The sequence below is a fragment of the Lepidochelys olivacea genome (assembly GCF_965140295.1).
Source record: "Lepidochelys olivacea isolate rLepOli2 genome assembly, chromosome: 2".
NCBI classification, from domain to species: domain Eukaryota; kingdom Metazoa; phylum Chordata; order Testudines; family Cheloniidae; genus Lepidochelys; species Lepidochelys olivacea.
Window position 1 is genome coordinate 81,945,735 of NC_140412.1, and position 24,198 is coordinate 81,969,932.

A 24,198-nucleotide genomic window follows, 5' to 3' on the forward strand; every position below is an offset into this window, starting at 1 on the left:
AACAATAACTTAGGTGCACCATTTCTTATTGGAACCCCCCGTGAAGTCCTGCCTGAAATACTCCTTGATGTAAAGCCACCCCCTTTCTTGATTTTAGCTCCCTGAAGCCAACCCTGTAAGCCGTGTCGTCAGTTGCCCCTCCCTCCGTCAGAGCAACGGCAGACAATCGTTCCGTGCCTTTTTAAAAGGCACGCTGGCGCAGTTTACTGACTCGGTTAGACCTCAGCGAAACCAATATTCCCACTGTTATTACTGCTTGCTGTGTGCTCCACAATATCTGTGAGAGTAAGGGGGAGACATTTATGGCAGGGTGGGAGGTTGAGGCAAATCGCCTGGCTGCTGGTTACGCACAGCCAGACCCCAGAGTGGTTAGAAGAGCACAGGAGGGCGCGGTACGCATCAGAGAAGCTTTGAAAACCAGTTTCATGACTGGCCAGGCTACGGTGTGAAAGTTCTGTTTGTTTCTCCTTGATGAAACCCCCCACGCCTTGGTTCACTCTACTTCCCTGCAAGCTAACCACCCTCCCTCCTCCCTTCAATCACCGCTTGCAGAGGCAATAAAGTCATTGTTGCTTCACATTCATGCATTCTTTATTCATTCATCACACAAATAGGGGGATGACTACCAAGGTAGCCCAGGAGGGGTGGTGGAGGAGGGAAGGAAAATGCCACACAGCACTTTAAAAGTTTACAACTTTAAAATTTATTGAATGCCAGCCTTCTTTTTTTTGGGTAGTCCTCTGTGGCGGAGTGGCTGGTTGGCCGGTGGCCCCCCCATCGCGTTCTTGGGCGTCTGGGTGTAGAGGCTATGGAACTTGGGGAGGAGGGCGGTTAGTTACACAGGGGCTGTAGTGGCAGTCTGTGTTCCAGCTGCCTTTGCTGCAGCTCAGCCATACACTGGAGCATACTGGCTTGGTCCTCCAGCAGCCTCAGCATTGAATCCTGCCTCCTCTCATCACACTGCTGCCACCTATCATCTTCAGCTCACCACTTACTCTCTTCAGCCCGCCACCTCTTCCCGCGCTCATTTTGTGCTTTCCTGCACTCTGACATTGTCTGCCTCCACGCATTCGTCTGTGCTCTGTCAGTGTGGGAGGACAGCATGAGCTCAGAGAACATTTCATTGTGAGTGCATTTTTTTTCACCTTCTAATCTTCGCTAGCCTCTGGGAAGGAGAAGATCCTGTGATCATTGAAACACATGCAGCTGGTGGAGAAAAAAAAAGGGACAGTGGTATTTAAAAAGACACATTTTACAAAACAGTGGCTACACTCTTTCAGGGTAAACCTTGCTGTTAACATTACATACATAGCACATGTGCTTTCATTACAAGGTCGTATTTTGCCTCCCTCTACCGTGTGGCTACCCCCTCAACCCTCCCCCCTCCCAGTGGCTAACAGCAGGGAACATTTCTGTTCAGCCACAGGTAAACAGCCCAGCAGGAACGGGCTCCTCTGAGTGTCCCCTGAAGAAAAGCACTCTATTTCAACCAGGTGACCATGAATGATATCTCACTCTCCTGAGGATAACACAGAGAGATAAAGAATGGATGTTGTTTGAACACCAGCAAACATACACTGCAATGCTTTGTTGTACAATGATTCCCGAGTACGTGTTACTGGCCTGGAGTGGTAAAATGTCCTACCATGGAGGACGCAATAAGACTGCCCTCCCCAGAAACCTTTTGCAAAGGCTTTGGGAGTACATCCAGGAGAACCGCGAATGCCAGGGCAAAGTAATCCTTTCACATGCTTGCTTTTAAACCATGTATAGTATTTTAAAAGGTACACTCACCAGAGGTCCCTTCTCCGCCTGCCTGGTCCAGGAAGCAGCCTTGGGTGGGTTCGGGGGGTACTAGCTCCAGGTCCAGGGTGAGAAACAGTTCCTGGCTGTCGGGAAAACCGGTTTCTCCACTTGCTTGCTGTGAGCTATCTACAACCTCCTCCTCCTCCTCATCATCATCTTCTTCGTCCACAAAACCTGCTTCCGTGATGCCTCCATCTCCATTGAAGGAGTCCAACAACACGGCTGGGGTAGTGGTGGCTGAACCCCCTAAAATGGCATGCAGCTCATCATAGAAGCGGCATGTTTGGGGCTCTGACCCAGAGTGGCCGTTCGCCTCTCTGGTTTTCTGGTAGGCTTGCCTCAGCTCCTTAAGTTTCATGCGGGACTGCTTCGGATCCCTGTTATGGCCTCTGTCCTTCACGCCCTGGGAGATTTTCACAAAGGTTTTGGCATTTCGAAAACTGGAACGGAGTTCTGATAGCACGGATTCCTCTTCCCATACAGCGATCAGATCCCGTACCTCCCGTTCGGTCCATGCTGGAGCTCTTTTGCGATTCTGGGACTCCATCAGGGTCACCTCTGCTGATGAGCTCTGCATGGTCACCTGCAGCTTGCCACGCTGGCCAAACAGGAAATTGAAATTCAAAAGTTCGCGGTCCTTTTCCTGTCTACCTGGCCAGTGCATCTGAGTTGAGAGTGCTGTCCAGAGCGGTCACAATGGAGCACTCTGGGATAGCTCCCGGACGCCAATACCATCTAATTGTGTCCACAGTACCCCAAATTCGACCCAGCAAGGCCGTTTTAAGCGCTAATCCACTTGTTAGGGGTGGAGTAAGGAAATCGATGTTAAGAGCCCTTTAAGTCGAAATAAAGGGCTTCATCTTGTGGATGGGTGCAGGTTTACATTGATTTAACGCTGCTAAATTCGACCTAAAGTCCCTGTTAGCCACAGGGAAGAGGGAGGGTGGAGGGGCTAGCCACGCGCTGGGGGAGGCAAAATGCGACCTTGTAACGAAAGCACATGTGCTATGTATGTAATGTTAACAGCAAGGTTTACCGTGAAAGAGTGTACCCATTGTTCTAGAAAATGTGCCTTTTTAAATACCATTGTCCCTTTCTTTCTCTCCACCAGCTGTATGTGTTTCAAGGATCACAGGATCTTCTCCTTCCCAGAGGCTAGCGAAGATTAGAAGGTGAAAAAAAATGCACTCACAATGAAATGTTCTCTGAGCTCATGCTGTCCTCCCACACTGACAGAGCACAGACGAATGCGTGGAGGCAGACAATGTCAGAGTGCAGGAAAGCACAAAATGAGCGCGGGAAGAGGTGGCGGGCTGAAGAGAGTAAGTGGTGAGCTGAAGATGATAGGTGGCGGCAGTGTGATGAGAGGAGGCAGGATTCAATGCTGAGGCTGCTGGAGGATCAAACTAATATGCTCCAGCGTATGGTTGAGCTGCAGGAAAGGCAGCAGGAGCACAGACCGCCGCTACAGCCCCTGGGTAACCAACCGCCCTCCTCCCCAACTTCCATAGCCTCGCCCAAGAACGCAGTGGTGGGGGCTTCCGGCCACCCAGCCACTCCACCCCAGAGGATTGCCCAAGCAACAGAAGGCTGGCATTCAATAAGTTTTAAACTTTTAAAGTGCTGTGTGGCCTTGTCCTTCCCTCCTCCACTACCCCTCCTGGTGCTTCTCTCCTCCACCACCCCTCCTGGGCTACCTTGGTAGTTATCCCCCTATTTGTGTGATGAATGAATAAAGAATGCATGCATGTGAAGCAACAATGACTTTATTGCCTCTGCAAGCGGTGATTGAAGGGAGGAGGGGAGAGTGATTAGCTTACAGGGAAGTAGAGTAGAACCAAGGGGCGGGGGGGTTTCATCAAGGAGAAACAAACAGAACTTTCACGCCGTAGCCTGGCCAGTCATGAAACTGGTTTTCAAAGCTTCTCTGATGCGTACCGCACCCTCCTGTGCTCTTCTAACCACTCTGGGGTCTGGCTGCGCGTAACCAGCAGCCAGGTGATTTGCCTCAACCTCCCACCCCGCCATAAACGTTTCCCTCTTACTTTCACAGATATTGTGGAGCACGCAGCAAGCAGTAATAACGGTGGGAATATTGGTTTGGCTGAGATCTAAGCGAGTCAGTAAACTGCGCCAGCGCGCCTTTAAACGTCCAAATGCACATTCTACCACCATTCTGCACTTGCTCAGCCTGTAGTTGAACAGCTCCTGACTACTGTCCAGGCTGCCTGTGTACAGCTTCATGAGCCATGGCATTAAGGGGTAGGCTGGGTCCCCAAGGATTACTAAAGGCATTTCAACATCCCCAAAGGTTATTTTCTAGTCTGGGAATAAAGTCCCTTCCTGCAGCTTTTGAAACAGACCAGAGTTCCTGAAGATGCGAGCGTCATGTACGTTTCCCGGCCATCCCACGTTGATGTTGGTGAAACGTCCCTTGTGATCCACCAGAGCTTTCAGCACTATTGAAAAGTACCCCTTGTGGTTTATGTACTGGCTGCCCTGGTGGTCCAGTCCCAAGATAGGGATATGGGTTCCATCTATGGCCCCACCACAGTTAGGGAATCCCATTGCAGCAAAGCCATCCACTATGACCTGCACATTTCCCAGGGTCACTACCCTTGATATCAGCAGCTCAGTGATTGTGTTGGCTATTTGCATCACAGCAGCCCCCACAGTAGATTTGCCCACTCCAAATTGATTCCCGACTGACAGGAAGCTGTCTGGAGTTGCAAGCTTCCACAGGGCTATTGCCACTCGCTTCTCAACTGTGAGGGCTGCTCTCATCTTGGTAGTCTTGCACCTCAGGGCAGGGGAAAGCAAATCACAAAGTTCCATGAAAGTGCCCTTACGCATACGAAAGTTTCGCAGCCACTGGGAATCGTCCCAGACCTGCAACACTATGTGGTCCCACCAGTCTGTGCTTGTTTCCCGAGCCCAGAATCTTTGTTCAACTGCATGAACCTGCCCCATTAACACCATGATGCCCACATTGCCAGGGCCCCTGCTTTGAGAGAAGTCTGTGTCCATGTCCTCATCACTCACGTCATCGCGTTGACGTCGCCTACTCGCCCGGTTTCGCTTTGCCAGGTTCTGGTGCTGCATATACTACTGGATAATGCGTGTGGTGTTTAATGTGCTCCTAATTGCCAAAGTGATCTGAGCGGGCTCCGTGCTTGCCGTGGTATGGCGTCTGCACAGAAAACAGGCGTGGAACGATTGTCTGCCGTTGCCCTGACGGAGGGAGGGGCAACTGATGACATGGCTTACAGGGAATTAAAATCAACAAAGGGGCGAGAAACAGAATGGCCCCCTCAAGGATAGAACTCAAAACTGGGTTTAGCAGGCCATTGATTTCACAGAGGGAGGAGAAAATGAATACAAAACAAATCTGGTCTATTTCTTGTTTTGTTCTACTTCATCTATCTTTATACATCTTGCTGGCAGCAGACTGTGCAGTACGACCGCTAGCCATCGTCATGACTGCTGACCATCATCTGCTGCTGGCTGCTGATTAAAAGACAGTGCACTGCTGGTAGGACTGAATCGCCATGAGACAAAACTTAAAAGGGAAATGACCTGGCTGAGTCACTCCCACGTTTGCCCAGGCACCCAGTTAAAAGAGCACCCAGGACTACGTCAACGATGGCTACCAGACATACTGCACTGTCTACTGCCAAAAGGCAATAAACTGCTGCTGTGTAGCAATGCAGTACCACGTCTGCCAGCACCCAGGAGACATACGGTGACAGTGAGCTGAGCGGGCTCCATGCTTGCCGTGGTATGGCGTCTGCACAGCTAACTCAAGAAAAAAGGTGCAAAACGATTGTCTGCCCTTGCTTTCATGGAAGGAGGGAGGGAAGGGGGGCCTGATGATATGTACCCAGAACCACCCGTGACAATGTTTTAGCCCCATCAGGCACTAGGATTTCTACCCAGAATTCAAATGGGCAGCAAAGACTGCAGGAAAGTTACCCACAGTGCAATGCTCCAGAAGTTGACAGTTGCCTCGGTACTGTGGACACACTCTGCCGACTACATGCACTTAAGAGCATTTGTGTGGGGACACCCACAATCGACTGTATAAAAACGCTTTCTACAAAACCGACTTCTATACATTCAACCTAATTTCATAGTGTAGACATATCCTGAGACAACAAAGAAACCATCTATTTAGTTTATTCAAGGTAAGTTTAATAGGTAACTTAATCATGGTCTATAAATAGCTACATTGGAAGATTTCTGATAGTAGAGGGCCTTTAACATACCAGACAAATGATGCAATGGCTGGAAGCTGAATCTAGAACAAATTCAGACTAGAAATCCTGTGCAAGTTAAGGGTGATGATAATTAATCATTGGAATAACTTATACTTAGGTACCTGGCAGATTTTCTATCACTTGAACTCTTTAAATCAAGATTGGACATCTTTCTAAAAGACATGCTTTGGCTCAGTCAGAAGTTATGGGCTTGCTGCAGGAATTACGGGGCAAAATTCTATTACCTGTTCTGTGCAGGAGGTCAAACTAGATCATACTGGTCCTATCTGGCCTTAAAAATCTATGAATAATTGCAGTTTGTCTCTGGTCTGCCACCAAGCCAGGAAAGCCTCAGCAGCTGTCCATCATCTGATGCAATAAGAGTCTGTACTGCTTGATACCACTTAGACTACAAAGTCTACTGAGATTGTCACATGTGGAGCTATGCCGTAAGTACCACAATACACTGCTGAGCCTCAGGGTCTACGCATCTTTAGTTGTGGCCCTCGCTAAACTCTGAAAAATCTTCTCTGTCAGGATCTATGTTTTCAATCCTGACTTTGGGACAGGAAAGGTCTGAGTTTGAGCTATACCTAGCACAGCTCTTACGTATTTTTATTGTCTTTGAAGATCAAGCTGAGAATTCAGGTAGTTTATTAGGAAACAGACTCCTGCACCATAAGAGAGGAACATACTGATCCTACAGTCTCTTTCAGGATTTTCTCCTTGATCAGTCACATCACAGTAGAATATCTGCTCTCATCCTATGTAGGTGTGTGGTCACTGCCACCAAGCATTTTGTGAAAACACGCTCTGCCAACAACAAATGGAATACACAGAGCTGGAAGGGATATTCCTCTAAGAGAAAGTAGTGGTACAGCCCAAGCACAGGATGTAAACCCTGAGCATGTAGGCATTTAAGATGCACAGTAGATTACCAGTTGCCTTTCCCTAGAAGCACTACTATTGGGCACAGGTTTCAGAGTAGCAGCCATGTTACTCTGTATCCGCAAAAAGAACAGGAGTACTTGTGGCACCTTAGAGATGAACACATTTATTAGAGCATAAGCTTTCGTGAGCTACAGCTCACTTGCATCCAATAAAGTGAGCTGTGGCTCACGAAAGCTTATGCTCTAATAAATGTGTTCGTCCCTAAGGTGCCACAAGTCCTCCTGTTCTTTTTATTGGGCACAGTGGTTGAATTAACTTTCAGTGAGAATATACATTCGCAACACACTATGTTACAGGATTTTGGTCTTTCTTAAAATGGTTGCATTGTTTTTCCAGTGTATCTTGTAAATGGGGTTCACAGATTCATAGATTCCAAGGCCAGAAAGGACCATTACAATCATCTAGTCTGACTTCCTGTATAAAACACAGACCAGAGAATTTCCCCAAAATAATTGCTGGAGCAGATCTTTTAGAAAAACATCCAATCTTGATTTTAAAAATGGTCAGTGGTGGAGAATCCACCAGAACCATTGATAAATTGTTTCAAGGTTAATCTTCTCTTACTGTTAAAAATTTACACTTTATTTCCAGTCTGAATTTGTCTAGCTTCAACTTCCAGCCCTTGAATTGTGTTATAACTTTCTCTGCTAGACTGAAAAGCCCATTATTAAATATTTGTTTTCCATATAAATACTTACCGATTGTAATGAAGTCACCGATTAACCTTCTCTTTGTTAAACTAAATAGACTGAGCTTGTTGAGTCTATTGTCATAAGGCATGTTTTCTAATCCTTTATTCATTCTGATGGCTCTTCTCTGAACCCTCTCCAATTTATCAACATCTGTCTTGAATTGTGGGCACCAGAACTGGACACAGTTGTTCAGTGCAGAGTTATTTTTACTGTTACATAATTCGTTTGCTTTGACATAGATGAAAATTATACAGGTACATGCAATTCAGTGGAACTAAGGCAAGTCCTATGATTGATGAATCAACATAGAGTACTTGTTTGCAATGTTTTGATTGTGCATTGGACATAATGGGCTAGAATCAGACCTCTGTTATAAATGGAGTAATCCCATTGATTTAGAATAAATTTGCATTCTATTCATTTTGATGAGGCTCTGGCCCACAGAGTATACTTAATTCTTGAAATGATTGATCGGATAACCCTGAAACATTACAAATTTGAGGCAGTGTTGTACAGGCACCTGCACAAGTTATAACTAAGATAGAAAGGCTACAAATCCCAGCTTTTTGTTTTGTTCTAAACCATTTAAATATTTATCAACCATTGTTGTTAAATATCTGCAGCATGGAGAATTATAGACAATATACTGGTATCTTGCTTCTTACTATTAAAAGATTAGTGGAGTTGAGTACATAGGAGATTCCCAAATTGTGGCCCATGGATAACTTCGTGGTGGTTCAGGAATAGCTAGCTGGTCAGATGGCACTGGCGGCTGCTTATCTCCAGCTAATAAATTTCACTAAAGATATCTAAACATATATTACATATTTTCCTAATATTTTTCCTTGTAGGCAGCTACTATAGTTGCTATAGGGATGTTGTTTTGTGATCATTACTCAGAAGGGATGTGGTTTGTGCAGTTATTTCATGGACAACCAGGAATGCATCCGATAAGTGAGCTGAAGCTTATGCTCAAATAAATTTGTTAGTCTCTAAGGTGCCACAAGTACTCCTTTTCCTTTAGACCCTTCACAATCACTCTATTAAAATACGTGTATTGTATGGTGCTACCAACACACTGCTTCTCATTTAGAATCTGGAACATCTACAGAGGTATTTTGGATTAGAAAATGTCCAAGAAACTGTTTAGACAGGAATATGTTCGGAAAATGGACAGGCAATTAAATACAGGTTTGGGGAATTTTATTTAAGAACCAGCCATGGCCAGAATACAAAACTAGCATCTAAAGTCAGCAAAAGAAGAAATTAACGTGCTCACCTGAGAGAAAACTGGAGACATTTTTGGAAAGTGGAGAAATACCGTGGGTACAGATTTTTAGGGGGAATAAAATTAAAGATCTTTACAATGAGTGTCAAATCTTCATGCCCATGCTACAACTGAGCTTAATATATAACCCATTTTCTAAACCAGAAGACTAAAACCATGATGAAAGAACAGAGGTTGAGGTAACTGCTGTTATACAATTCAGTATCAGCCAGGAAGTTTATGAATACTTGAAATCTTTGTATTCAGGAAGCCACTGACTAGGGGTAATTTTAAAGAGCAAGAACAATCTGGTCCATGTTTTCTTTTAATTTTACTCAGCAGAAATATAAAAGTGCAATTTCTGTAAGTTAATGACATGTACAGTACACCACAATAAATATTCTTATTTTTGGTGACATCTAAAAATTCTAGTTATTTACTTGAAATGAGTCATAATGAGATAAAAACTGTGTCAACAACCAAAAAACACCTGACCCAATAAAGATAAAATCTTAAACATATTCACCAGGAAGATGCGTATTGCATTATTGCTATTAGACCACGCCTCCGAGCTCTAAAGTATAAAAACTTATTCAAGTTACGTAAAATACAGTTGAGATTGTTCTCATCACAGGCATAATCTAATATAAAAAATAATTGATATTTACAAATAAGGAGATTCTCCTACGAGGGGAGAAAAAATACAGAAACAGTTCCACTTCAGTGATGATTTTCTGGACTCCATGGAGAAACTGAAACTTGCACAGAGCTGAGATGTTGTAGGAGTACATAGTGAGACAAGTCTGTTTCCATACCACTCCAACTCAACAGGCCTGGTGAGAGGAGTAGGCCATTTGGTAAGCCGACTTTCACACTGTCTCTACTATTCATCTGGGGGTATTTGGATCCTTCAAATCTCAACACGAAGCGATGCAGGAGTTGTGTGTCCTGGACAGTGCGTTCTTGCATTCAGTGCAAATGGGATACTACAGGAAATCTGTGGGTCATATTAAGTTGCCTATTTGCTACTTATTCAAAGTGAACTATATCCTTGATTAAAAAACAAAAAGCAGATAAGTCAGAAATAAAAAGAAGTATATTAAGCTCACTTTTAAACCACGATCAGGGTTCAAAGTAATATACAGTATAACGCTTCTATCCAATACTTGTTTGAATTGACCAATTCAAATAAGGATTGAACTCACAAAGCCAGAATTTTGTGACTCAGTATTACTGAATCAAATCTAAGGAGAAACATGTTCACTACATGTACTGTAACTAGACCATAAAACAATAAAGCTACATTATAGCCTCTAGGATTCACGAAGTCTTTCTCCCCATCTTGGACTGCAATAAAAAGGGGAGACTGGACTGCTTCTAAGCAAATCTCTAATAGTGGGAATTCTGTATTTCCAGTTAGAAAGCAAAGGTTGTTATCCTAATCTTTTCTCCCTGCCTAGTGAATATACATCATTACTTTCCCCCCCTCCACATCAGGTCTCATTTGAGATGCAACTCCTGAAGCAAACCAGTGCAAGTTAGATGTCCGCAAAATACTACATTTTGGAAACATTCTGCAAACACAAAATAAAATTAAAAAAAAGAAAAAGAAAGAAAAAAAAAAGAGAGAAATTGAGCTAGGGAAGCATTTAAAGCAACCTGGCCAGAGCAAAGATAAGGCTTTATGATGACTGGATTTCCTTGGAAATGGTTATCACAGTTATGCAAAGCAACAGAATTTACTACCATTCTGGCCAGGTTTCACATTTTTTATAAGTAAAATGTATATCTCGATAAAATATTATACTAAAAAGAATGTGACAACATAAAAAGACAGTGAATGTGACTGACTGACAGGAAAACAGATTACAGTATTACTGCACATTTGGCTATGTTATATGGTTGTGGCAAATATTCTTAAGCTGACTGAGGTATATGAATACTTTAAACACCTGAGGTTTAGAGTACCATATATGGAAGTAAGGGAAGTGATACTATTCAGTAAGACAACCTTACTTAAAAATAAGGGGGGTTAAAAATTACTTTTTAAGGCTACTGCCTTTTCTTACAATATTTAGCAACCTGAGTGGGAAAGGATTTGCTAAACTCTTGGAACATCTAGCCTAGCAGGCCAATGCACCATTTAGAACATTAAGAACAAAACTAAAATGACTCATACAGTGACTAAATGTCAAAAACAAAGTATTTGGCTGGAAAATACCAGAAGCAGAGAGCCTAAATACTCTCATAATTTATCACAAATATGGATGGAAGTTTTCTAAAATGTACACATAGTATGCATCATCAAGACATTGGACTAACCCAGTAAATATAATGAGCAGACTGGCTATTATCCTCACTGAACAATTTTCTTCTTTTGTGCCCCTCTTTTTCGTTGGCTTTTGAAGGAAAAAAAAGAGTTCTGTCCATCTCTGCAAACTTATAATTTTCAACAATTATTTATATTGTATTATTTTCATCGAACACGAGGTTGTTCTCCCTAGAAAACATCTTTAGACTATTTAAACAGGTAAATGATACCTGTCAAAACTGGGCCAATGTTGTTGTGGTAAATCAGATATGTGCTTATTGTGCAGGTAAGGCTACAATCACAGACTACAAATGTTCAGTTGGTTTAAACTAAACAAAGAGTTAAAACACAATATCACTTAACCCTCTCTTTCTGGCTGACTTATTTTGTTTTTAATGATTAAGATTGTAAAACTTTACTATGTCACACCAACCCTGAACATTCTAGGAAAGTGTCTCTGGCACAGGTGGTTTTCAGAAGAAAAGCCAATCTTCCCAAAAGCTTAACCTCTGCTTTATCTTAAAGTGCGGAAACTGTGGGAAAGAATACGTCAAGACTTCCCGGCTGTCACTGTGGAACCACTTCCCTCAGAGAGGCTAAGGCTGCATGTATGCGGACATGCAATCTGTTCTCAAAATCATATCCATTGAATTCCTCCTGTAATACAAAATACATACAACTATTAACCTCATCGACCTTAGGATATCAAGGTGACTTGTTGAGGATGCTTAAGACGTCACTGAGCTACAAAACAGTAACTAGGACGAGGAAAATGGCTCTTGGAGCTTAAAAATTGCTAATAACCCTCTTCCCTTGCCAAAATTAAGCACTGCTGTTGGTAGATAGAAGGCGGCGCAGGAGGTTCCCCTCTACCTCCCAAGTGCAAGCAGGGACCAGTCTACTTCTCTATTAAAAGCTTGCACAGTAACTGGGAAATTGTATATGTCCAAAAGCTCCAGGAAATCCCAATGAATCCCATGCAATGAGTAAAAGGAATGACCAGTTCCAGTATATATAAAGTTATAGAGCATCGGTATACAACAACACTATAAAACCTACACCACAAGCTGAACTCTCAATTTCACTTAACAGCAGGATTAGGGTGTGTTGATTTGTTACCTTTGCCTGGAGAAGTAAGATTTTGCCTCTTGGCACAGTCTAGAAAAAGGAGAAGAAAATATCACTTTAGAAGAATGTACACATGGCAGAAAGGTCAAAGAGAATCTTTTAAAGTATAATGGTCAGACAAGAACTAAAGTCTCAACTCTGAAAATACTACTGGAGATGGGGTCTACTGGGACTACTCATGGTACTAAACATCATGCCCTGTAGGTGTTTACAGGCTCCTAATAAGGTACCGGACTGGTCCTGCGGTATGTATTTCTGTATGTATTTAAAAAACAGCACTTCTGTCTACTTAAAAACAAAACACAACACTATGTAGAACTATAAGCACTACAGTGAGCTACAATATAAAGTGAAAGCACTAAAGTTATAGGCAAACTGAAGTTTAAGAATCGCAAATTTACTCTTTTGACTAATTCAACTTGAAAAACATATCAATTATTCACTGAGTTTCAAGTTTTTTTTCTTATCGGTTTCAGTTTATTCATTTGAACCTCCTCTTTCGAAATACTAAAAGATTTCCGTATGTCATACAACTTGCCCATCTGCAATAATAAGCATGGGATAAAGATAGACCTTATTAGAATGATTTGGAAGAGAAAAGAGAATATTTTGTTCGTCAATAACGAGCTATTTTTCTTGACATAGCAAAGGTTATTCAAGCTTGTAGGAAAAATTTGGTATTTTCAACTGAATTTTTATTACTGGTTTGAAGGTTTCTACTCTATTCCCCAGTAAGATGAATACGAGAAAGATGAAAGTGATTCAGATGAATATCTTACTAAATTTTTTCTGAATACAAATACCTTAAATATTTGTAGTTTTTATTTCTAAATGGTATAGCTACATTCAGAAGTGTATAAAAATATTACCCATAAAGTTTGTGTTTTGCCCAAAGTCTTAGTCTCTTATATAGCATCTACCACTATGGTATCGAAGGGCTTAATGAATGGAAGAGCTTAAAAATAATGAAGTTAATTCAGATGAAATGCTGTTTGATTTCATAGATAAATATGAATAACTTAAAATTAAATTGGAGTACTTTTTTATTAAAAGTCATGATTTTATGATAAAAATGCAAATCAGTATCTGTATCTTTCATTCATTAACTTCAGTATGTTTAATCCTTTTCTTCTATGCCCCAAGTTTATTTCCAGAGTTTTTTATTTTTACAAGATCAAAACTCTGAGAATCATATTGTAACTAAAGATGATCCACACTGATGGGATATGCATACACCTGGGCTGTGAACTCTAGCTTCTAGAAAGCACTGTATGCTGGGATCCACTCATTCCCATGCCCAGTTCTGATGGTATAAAATGGTGAGCAGCCCCAACCATCAATCAGTTACTTCCTCTAATTCACAAATCTCTTTACAAGAGACTCCAAAAAAGTAGGAATGTGATGAAGAAGTATGTATTACATACAAAAAATACATTTAAAACATTAGGTTTGAAAGCTCTCAAAAGTTAGTCCTGTGCACTGAACGAGACAGGGGTCCTGTGGAAGAAATAATATGTGATCATATAATTTAAGACTATATCATAATTAGGCTTGGAAGGATTAGATTTTTAATTTTTAAATGTCCATAAGTGTCAATTTCATCATACCCATGCAAACTGACCAAAAAAATATTTCCACTGATAATGCTTAAAATAAACATTGATAACATTGTCAACATATAAAAAAAATAAAAACCAAATTCTGCAAACCCTAATCATAGTTCATACGCATGGGAGAGGGAGTTCACAGGTAATCATAAATCCAACGTTTCTTAACTTCTTAGTGCTTTGCAACTTTTTTAACAGATTAAAAAACCCAACCCTAACTTATCTGAAAAACTGAAAAAACAAAAATTTCATAATCATATTCACTCCCCACATAGGTCACCAGCAGGGATGGGATCAGTAAATCCATAGCACAGTCCTCTACTACTTGGGCTAAAAGAGTAACTGATATCAAGTTATCTTTCATGTGGACCCACCACTGGAGGTGGATGAAAACACACACACTTTGCCTGAGTTTCACAGCTATTTACTAGACAGCAAAGGAATGTCAAGAGTTATTGGGTTCATTTCCAGGTTCTGGAGAACTCAAGAAGTTACAGACCTCTGCCTTTCCCAGCCTCTCCCAGTCCCCCTCTATTCATACTTCACCTGCTGCTCATACTGGCAGCTATAAAAAATAAAAAAACAACATAACAAATGTAAGAAAAAGGAAGTTGACAGTAATGAATATGAATTGGAACTTAGGAATTGTAGAAAATTGATAAGGGAAGCAAAGGGTCATAAGGAAAACTCTACAACCAGCAGAGATCAGAATGATAAGGAGGTTTTTAAAAATATATTAGGAACAAAAAGAATCCCGACAATGGCATTGGTCCATTACTATAGGGAAATGGCAGAATTATCAGTAACACCACAGAAATGGCAGAAGTGTTCAATAAATATTTCTGTTCTGTATTTGGGGAAAATATAGATGATATAGTCTCATCATATGGTGATGATAACACTCTTTCCATTCCACTAGTATCTCTGGAGATATTAAACAGAAACTACTTAAGTTAGACATTTTAAAACAAGCAGGCCCAAATAACTTGCATGCAAGAATTTTAAAGAGCGTGTTAAGGAACTCACTGGACCATTAATGCGGATTTTCAGTAATTCTTGAAACTCAGGGAACATTCCAGAAAGACTGTAAGGAAGCTAATATTGTGCCAATTTTTAAAAAGGGTAAACGGGATGACCCAGGTAATTATAGGTCTGTCAGTCTGACATTGATCCCAGGCAAGATAATGGAGCGGCTGATAAGGGACTTGATTAATAGAGAATTAAAGGAGGGCAATATAATTAATGCAAATCAAAGTGGGTTTATGGAAAAAAGGTCCTGTCAAACTAAACTGATATTTTTATGAGATTACCTTTATAGTCTGGATGTAATAGACTTTTCTAAAGTGTTTGATTTGGTACCACATGAGTTTTGATTAAAAACTAGGATGATATAAAAACCAACATTAAATTATTAAAAAACTGGCTAACGGATAGGTCTCAAAATGCAATTGTAAACAGGGAATTGTCATCAAGCAGGTGTGTTTCTAGGGGGGTCTTGCAGGGATCAGTTCTGGGCCCTATATTATTTAACATTTTTATTAATACCTGGAAGAAAACATAAAATCACCACTGATAGTGCAGATGACGCAAACGTTGGGGATGTGGTAAATAATGAAGAGGAGAAGTCACAGATTCAGAGCAATCTGGACCGCTTAGTAAACTATGCAAACAATGTGTGTTTTAATACAGCCACCTGTAAATACTGTACATACATCTAAGAATAAAGAATATACGCCATATTTATATAATGGGGGGGGACTATCTTAGGAAGCAGTGATTCTGAAAAAGAGTTGGGAACATGATGGATAATCAGCTGAACATGAGCTCCCAGTGTGACACTATGGCCAAAAAAGCTAATGTAATTCTGAGAAACAAAAGGGGAATCTCAAGTAGGAGTAGGGAGGTTATTTGACCTCTGTATTTGGCACTGATGACTTGCCACTGGAACACTGTCCAGTTCTGGTGTTCACAATTCCAGAAGGATGTTGATAAATTGGAGAGGGTTCAGAGAAGAGCCATCAGAATGATTAAAGGATTAGAAAACATACTTTCCAGTGACAGACTCAAAGGGCTCAATCTATTTAGTTTAAGAAAGAGAAGGTTAAGGGCTAACTTGACTAGAGTTTGTAAGTATCTACTTGTGTAACAAATATTCAATAATGGGCTCTTCAATCTAGCACGGAAATGTATAACATGATCCAATGGCACGAAGTTGAAGCTAGGCAAATTCAGACTAGGCATACATTTTTGACAGTGACAGTAATTAACCACTGGAACAATGCACCAAGGGTTGTGGTACATTCTCCATCACTGACAATTTTAAACTCAAGATTGGATGTTTTTCTAAAAGATATGCTCTAGGAATTTATTTGGAGAAGTTCTATGGCCAAAGCTATACAAGAAGTCAGACTAGATGATCAAAATGGTCTCTTCTGGCTTTATAATCTAAGAATCTTCCCTCACCCTGCTCAACTCCTGTACCTGTTCCCTCCCTGCACTGTTCACAGCTCCCCCTCTCTTCATTCCTGGCTCCTACCCCGCTCTCTTTACAGATTCATCTCTTCCCTGCCTCACCCCTCTGCATTCAAATCAGGTGGCTTCCACCTTCCCCTCCATCCTGCCTGGGAAGCAACAGGGGGAGCACAGAGAGCCCAGGATAGACGGTCTTCCTGTACTCCTTATTACAGTCGTACCTGAAGAGCAATTACAAGGAAAGTCCTGTTCAGCCCCCAAAGCCCCAGCATGGAGCATGCTCAGTCCTTGTGTAGGGATGCTACATACTGAGTCTTCTGAGCATGTAAAGTTGCAAGCAGTTGGAACATGCCCAAAACAGACAGAATCTTCAGAGAATTAGCTGCAAAACTCTAACAAGGCTCTGCTGAGCATGTGAGAAATTTTAGAGGTTTATTAACTTGGCCAAATTTGCGTGGATATTCACCAGGATGGCAAAAGGATCATCCTTGGCATCAAGGATGGCGAAAGGAACACCTCTGCCAAATTTCAAATTGATGTGCCAAAGCATGGGAGCACTAGAAATTTTCAAAGAAGTGGTTGCCAGATCTTTAAGGACACAACAACTTATTTTTCCCTAGCCTTGTTCTCGGAAATTGCTTAAGCAGTTTGACTGAAGCAGGGGTCAGCAACCTTTCAGAAGTTGTGCGCAGAGTCTTCATTTATTCACTTTAAGGTTTCACATGCCAGTAATACATTTTAACGTTTTTTTAGAAGGTCCCTCTCTCTAAGTCTATATATTATATAACTAAACTATTGTCGTATGTAAAGTAAACAAGGTTTTCAAAATGTTTAAGCAGCTTCATTTAAAATTAAATTAAAATCTGATCTTACGCTGCCGGCCCGCTCAGCCCGCTGCCGGTCTGGGGTTCCGTCCGCCGGCTCCTGCCAGCCAGGGTCCCAGCTGCCGGCCCAGCTCAGCCTGCTGCCGGTCTGGGATCCTGGCCCTGCCCACACGAGTGGGTACTTACCTTCTCCCTGGTTCTAGCCCATTCTCTTCCACTCTCTCTGCACTGAGCTGAGGGTGGGAGTGCACTGAGCGCAGGGCTGGGGGTGAAGGAGCAGGCTGGGGGTTGGGGTGTAGGGTCTGGCCAGGAGCTAGAATGAGGGAGGAGGCTGAGGAGGTTTGGGTGTGGAGCGCTTACCTGGGCAGCTCCCATTTGGTGCGAGGGGTGCAGGTGGGAATGTGTGGGGGGTGCAGGATCTCCCGTTTGGTGCTCAGGGTGGGGGTGGGAATGTGGGGGGTGCAAGAGTCAGGACAGGGGCTGGGGTCATGTGAGGAGGGTGCTGGAGTCAGGGCAGGGGTCATGGGGGGGGAGCAGGGGTCAGGGCAGAGGGCTGTGGGCTAGGGTCGTGGGGGTGCTCCCAGCCCCCTGCCCAGAGCGGCTTACAGCAAGGGGCTGGAGGGATTATGCCCTGATTCCACCCCCCTTCCCCAAGGCCCTATTCCCATCTCTTCTCTGCCTCCTCCCTGGAGCAGCGTGAGAGCTGCGGCTCCACTTCTCCCCCTCCCTCGCAAGGGACATCAGCTGATTGGCAGCAGGGAGGGAGAGGAGGAGGGGCAGGAACCCAGCACACTGGGGGAAGAGGCGGGGGAGGGAGGACCTTGCCTGCCCTGCAGCAGCATCCAGCAGGACCAAGCTTCTTCACCCTGCCCCCAGGGGGGGAGCGGGGTGGAGAAGAGCGGGTCAAGACAGGCAGGGTTTTTAATGGCATGCTGCTGCCTGCCGGGTCCCAGCCGCCAGCCCCACTCAGCCAGCTGCCGAACCTAGGCTGGGACCCGGCAGGCAGCAGCATGCCATTAAAAATCGGCTCAAGTGCCATCTTTGGCACGCGTGCCATAGGTTGCCGACCCCTGGACTAAAGTTTTCAGAAACTATTCAGACTGAGGCAGACACCCAGCATGGAGAATTTCAGCCTAAATGGTTAACATTTTGCAATGTTATAAACAACTGAAAATAAGATCTTACCACGAAAAGTGTTGGGCAACCTTAACATCATGTGGTGCTATCAATTCCACTTACTACAGAGTCTCCAGGAGCTGGATCTGAAGAGCATTAATTAACAGCCTGCTTCCCTGAACTGGCCATCTCCTTTAGAAGAAAGTGGAGGATGTAATGCTATTTAAAATAAGTATATAGAGCTCCATGTAAAGGTTTTATATATTTCAACAAGGGAGATAGTATGATGCGTACTGCAGAAGCTGCCTTAGTTGAATAAATTCTGATATTTTCAGGTGGCTTAGCACCTGCCAGGTCATATCAATCATGTATACATCTCCTGATCTATTTTGACAGACTGTGAAGTCAGAGGGATTGAGTTCTGTTCTTAACTCTATATGCCACCAAAAACAAAACAAAAAGCTTGAGGAAACTTATGTACAGATTTGGTCTTCTACAGAGGACAACTTAAGGTTCTCCAGACACCTAATGCAGGGAGCCTGACATACCTAGATGTGAATGAGTCTTAGGGAAATCAGAGACTACTTTAGATATGAATTTGGGGTGAGGATGCAAGGCCACTTTACCATTACGGAACATGGGATTGTGAGAATCTGGCAACACATCTATAATTCACTAACTCTCTAAGGCTGACGTTATGGCTAGGAAGAATATTGTCTCTTCTCAGATTATACATAGAATAGCCTGACAAAGTTTGAACAGAAGCCCACGAGTTTTGTGAGAGGGAAATTTAAATCCTATGAGGGAAGTGGTTACCACCCAGGTGGAATACATGAAGCAAACATTTCCTGGTAGAAACTCAGTTACTATAGAGTGAGAAAGACTGATAAACCCATACATCAGAAGGCAGAAAGCACAGAAGTCAGTCTGAGTGGATTTTCAGTATGCTCCAAACTTGCTGCATCTTCAGTACTCAAGAGGAGCTTTTATACCTTGTGCAATGAGATAGGGGAATGGGTGGTCCCAATAAAAATATTCTGAGCTCATGAGCCTGGCATGTACTTATCCATAGGTGCGAGAATTACGGGTGCGGGGGGTGATGCAGCACCCCCAGGTTTTGTGCGGGGTCCCGCTCACGCCAGCCCCAGCCCCCTTACCCATGTCCCCCCACCCTCCCGTAGCCACAGCCAATCCTGGCCCCAGCTCTGGGGAGAGGGGGCACGGACAGAGGTAAGGGGGGTGTGAAGTAAAAAAATTGGGGAGCACTGGCTTTCAGCACCCCCATTGTAAAAACCATTCCAGCGCCACTGTACTTATCCCAAGAGTGGGGGATATATATAGGCAATACTTAAAGATGTTTATTTTGACACAGAACTAATTAAGATCGCTAATATTCTTGCTTCAATAATTTTTGTTGTTGCTTATGTAATTTTTTTTTCTTTTTAAACTTTAGCTATAAAATAGACAGGGACTTGGAATGGTTCCGCTGATCTTATTGGTAGAGAGTCACCAGCTGGTGGCCAGAAATGAAATGTTTCAGTGCAGCTGCCCTGGACCATCTCAGATCCTTATTTATTATATAATAGGTAAAAATGAGCAGAAAAGAAAGCAATCATTATTATACTGTCACAGGTATGCACAAAGCCCCTGCAAACATCACAGTGTAAACTTTGTATGATGTATGCCAATCTCTACAGTATGATATCGCCACCTAGACAATAATGGGGTATCTAGCACACTAAAGACATAAAACTAAAGGGACTCTTTATACACAGGTGGAAAAGTAATTAAAATTAACTCCTACACCTGATCACTTGTAAAATAACATATTTTCATTGTCTGTTTAGAGTGGTCACAGCTGACCCCCTTTCCACTTCCAAAAATGTAAGATGTACTCTACTGTTACCTCTGGATTGTCTAACAAAAGACAGCCGAGTTCATAGCAAGCATATGGCTGAATGTATAAGTTGTTTTGACGGCACAGTCCATCTTTAACAGCTCGCTGAAAGAACTGCAAGAGAAACAAATGTTTATACGATAAAATTAGTAGTCTCTTCGTTTTGGAAAACTAAATAAGAAGCACCCTCAACATCAAGCACTACAAACCAACTCCAAAAATCATAATCTGAACAGAGCAACATTTCCTGTGTCTTAAAGGATCCTTAACAGCAGTGATCATATGAATTCATGTCAGCATCTGCTGTTAGAGAAAAATGTTAGGTCTGTGTCAAAAAAGATTCATGAATTGATCCAAAGATTTTATATCTTTAGCTGAAAAAAAATTACAGTTTAACATGGTTCTTTAATAATTGGAGGTCACAGACACAGATTCTTTAAAATAAATTGGATAGAATTAGAAATAAGAGTTCACCCACCATCACCACCTTCGTTGTTTTTGTGTGAATTGGGTTCCATTTGCAAAAATAAAACAAGTTCAAAGAATTCAGTGATTGCAGAACAAATTCCAATTCCATCTACATTAAGATGGGCTCTTTGAAGTTTGCTAATACTCAGAACCATCTTTCTTTTCAATTTTCCATTAGATCCAGAGTAACGGTGTTCAAACTCAGTCCTACTGAGAGCTGCATTGGCAGATGGCAAAAGCCTGAGGGATGCCCCAAATTTGTACAAAAGGGAGCAGACTGCAGCCACTCAATTTGGAAGAGTGATCCACAGAACCCATAATGTAACATCTTGTTCTGAGTAGCCAGGCCATTCGACTCCAGATCCTGCTTGATAAAGGCTGTAATCACTACACATCACACTTCCATAATTATATGTGAGGGTGATCATAGGCCACATGGCAGAACACAGAGGGCTGCCCCTGTCCTGTGGACCAAATTTTGGCCACCCTATTTTAGAGCTTAAGATGGCTCCAAGGTATATATCACTAACAGAAGCTGAGCTGTCTTTGACTTTTTTTTTTAATGCGCTAAACCCTGGTTAATAGCTCAGAGGCACAATTCTTTTTTGAAATTCTCCACTTCTTCTTTTTCCCTTCAACTCTCACCCTGGCTGGCCACCTCTGCTAATACATCTGCTAAACATTAGCCCTTAATAGGAAGTGGGATATCACTGAAGCTCATGTCTTAGCCTTTTCCCTTCATACAATATGAAATCCAGTAATACATAGAGTAACTCCTCACTTAACGTCGTAGTTATGTTCCTGAAAAATGCGACTTTAAGTGAAACGATGTTAAGTGAATCCAATTTCCCCATAAGAATGAATGTAAATGGGGGGGGGGGGGTTTAGGTTCCAGGGAAAATTTTTTTTGCCGTACAGTACAGTTCTATAGATGGGAGGTGCCCCCTGCTTACGCCACACAGGCACAGCCCACTGGCACTGGGGACAATGAGGCAGGCAAGGAGGCTGAAGGTGCTGTAAGGTAGGAGAAGCACGTTGCACAGCAGCAGTGGCGGCAGCTTCCCCTACTCTGCAAGCACCAGGGGTGAGGGGCTGAACCCTCGGCACGCCCACTTCACCTGTTCCCTCAATCCCCCCCCTTAACCCGCCTCTTCTCCCCCCTCCATTTACTCCACACACTGCATCCTTGCTCCTCCCGCCTCCCTCCTGCCCATGGCTATCAGCTGGCTTGTGGCATTCAGGGGGTAGGGGGGAGGCTGCGCGCCGAGTCCTTGCTCCTCCCCTGCCTCCGGCAATCAGCTGGTTTGCGGCATTTGGGAGGCAGGGGGAGCCTGCATGCCGAATCCTCGCTCCTCCCCCATCCCTCCTGAACGCCGCAAGCCAGCTGATTGACACAGGCAGGAGGTGGGAGGGGGAAGGCGCTGCTCTGCGGGGTCTGCCAGCGGGCAGGAGGTGCTGGGGGGGCATAGCGGAGCTGATGGGGGGCTGTCAGCTGTGGACAAAGCAGGCAGCCAAATGACGTTATAGCAAAGCATTGCACAACTTTAAATGGAGCATGTTCTGTAACTGAGCAGGGCCGTAAGATCGAAACAATGTTAAGCGAGAGGACATTAAGCGGGGAGTTACTGTACTATCTCATAATACTTTGAAAAGACTTAATATCCTCTACTATCATTCACGCAGTGTGTCAGTAACACTGACAAACAAAAGTTTGTACTTAATCAGAAATGAAGTCATTTATAAGATAGTTGGGTACATCATTATCATCCTTGTAACAACTTACCTGAACCGCATCTTCAGAATTTCCTAAGCATTTATGTATGGCACCAAGAAGCAAATTCTTCAGACCAACAGAAGATGAATCATCAACCTCATGACAAGCTTAATTAAAAAAAATCAAATTAAATTTGTAATCAAATTATACTCCTTTTATAATAAAAATGATCTTTTGGTGTTTTGTTTTGAAATCAGATTAGAAAGTGTCTAATTTCTGTAGCTTAATTTTAACTAGCAATGGCCAGTCTCAAATATTGTAATCTGTATCTTTAATGTTCTCTCATCTCTAATTTAAAAACCAAACAAAACCAAACAAACGTAATTTTCTAGCCCTCATGGTTGTGGAGAAAAACGTGAAAATGTGAGCCAACGGAACCTTAAAGGCTCAAAGCCAGACGACAAATTAAAATAACCCATTTTTGTTTTGTTATTTGTTTTGTTATTTGAATGTTTGGGGGTAGCAATACTGGTTATTACTAGGAAAATATACTCACGTCATGTTTTGAAGGTAATGATGCAGACATTTCTACCTGAGTTTGCATAGATCCTTAAACGATATGTCTGAGATGTGAAATGCACTATGCATTTCAATAGGTGCTAACTCAGATGCTTTAAATGCCAACATTGTGAACCTATTTCACTGTTTACTGAAGCATATAAGAAAAGAGGAGGTATATTATGAAGATCTATAGTTTCCCAGTGTAGGCCAGGACCACTTACAGAAGATGTATATATATCAGGGATGCTTTTAAACACCACATGGTAAGTTTGCAGAGGAAGCACAACAGTTTTTTGTTTTTGTTTTTTTTCCCTGAAATAAATAGGGTTAAGCTTTCAAAAGGGTGGGAAACAAGATCTAGTATTTATTATTTAAATTTATTTTGAGTGTCCACCTTATGTTCTGGATGCTTTATAAAAATTAACAGACATTAGAAACACTAACTTATTTACATATCACAGGAATACGTAACAGTGTGATCTAAAGGTTTTATCAGCATGAATTTAGGGTTATTCGTGAGAAATGAGTAGAATACAAGCTCATGCCAAAAGAACCTTAATACCAAACACTATAATTTATTCATAGAATATCAGGGTTGGAAGGGACCTCAGGAGGTCATCTAGTCCAACCCCCAGCTCAAAGCAGGACCAATCCCCAATTTTTGCCCCAGAACCCAAATGGCCCCCTCAAGGATTGAACTCACAACCCTGGGTTTAGCAGGCCAATGCTCAAACTACTGAGCTATCCTTCCTCCCCCCCGAATTCTGTACGTGCCACCGAAATTACAGAAAAGCTATTCTGAAAATGTTTGAGAGAGTTTATAAAACTTGCATAGGAACTATTTTTCATATTTCTTTGTCTATTAGAACCAGATGCCTTACCTTCTTTAAGTCCAAATGTACAGCGCTCTGATGGAGCTATTTAAAAAAAAAGCACCCACAAAAAGCCCTCTAGAAACTATTATTTGTAGACACAAAAACTTCTTTATTTAAAGGTCTTTCTAGCATCTTCCAGGGCTAGAAGATTGGGAATCTGAATCGATCCCCTTCCAACCGTATAAAGCTCCTGCAGGGGCATGAATTAATGTATTGTAAGGTTATTTTTATAGACAAAAAAGCTATTACTGGG

The 24,198-nt window shown here is 42.5% G+C and overlaps 1 protein-coding gene across 1 annotated transcript in view; it reads right to left on the minus strand.

Moving 5' to 3' along the window:
- Positions 1 to 7,893: 7,893 nt before the first annotated feature.
- TTC39C (tetratricopeptide repeat domain 39C) overlaps positions 7,894 to 24,198 on the minus strand; it is a 62,082-nt gene continuing 45,777 nt past the window's right edge. The window contains exons 11-14 of the mRNA XM_084619615.1: positions 22,579 to 22,676; positions 20,337 to 20,441; positions 12,403 to 12,441; positions 7,894 to 11,940 (exon numbers count right to left, since the gene is read on the minus strand). Of these exons, the coding sequence (XP_084475741.1) occupies positions 11,851 to 11,940; positions 12,403 to 12,441; positions 20,337 to 20,441; positions 22,579 to 22,676 (332 nt within the window). The 3' untranslated portion in view covers positions 7,894 to 11,850. The remainder of the gene's footprint in view (positions 11,941 to 12,402; positions 12,442 to 20,336; positions 20,442 to 22,578; positions 22,677 to 24,198) is intronic.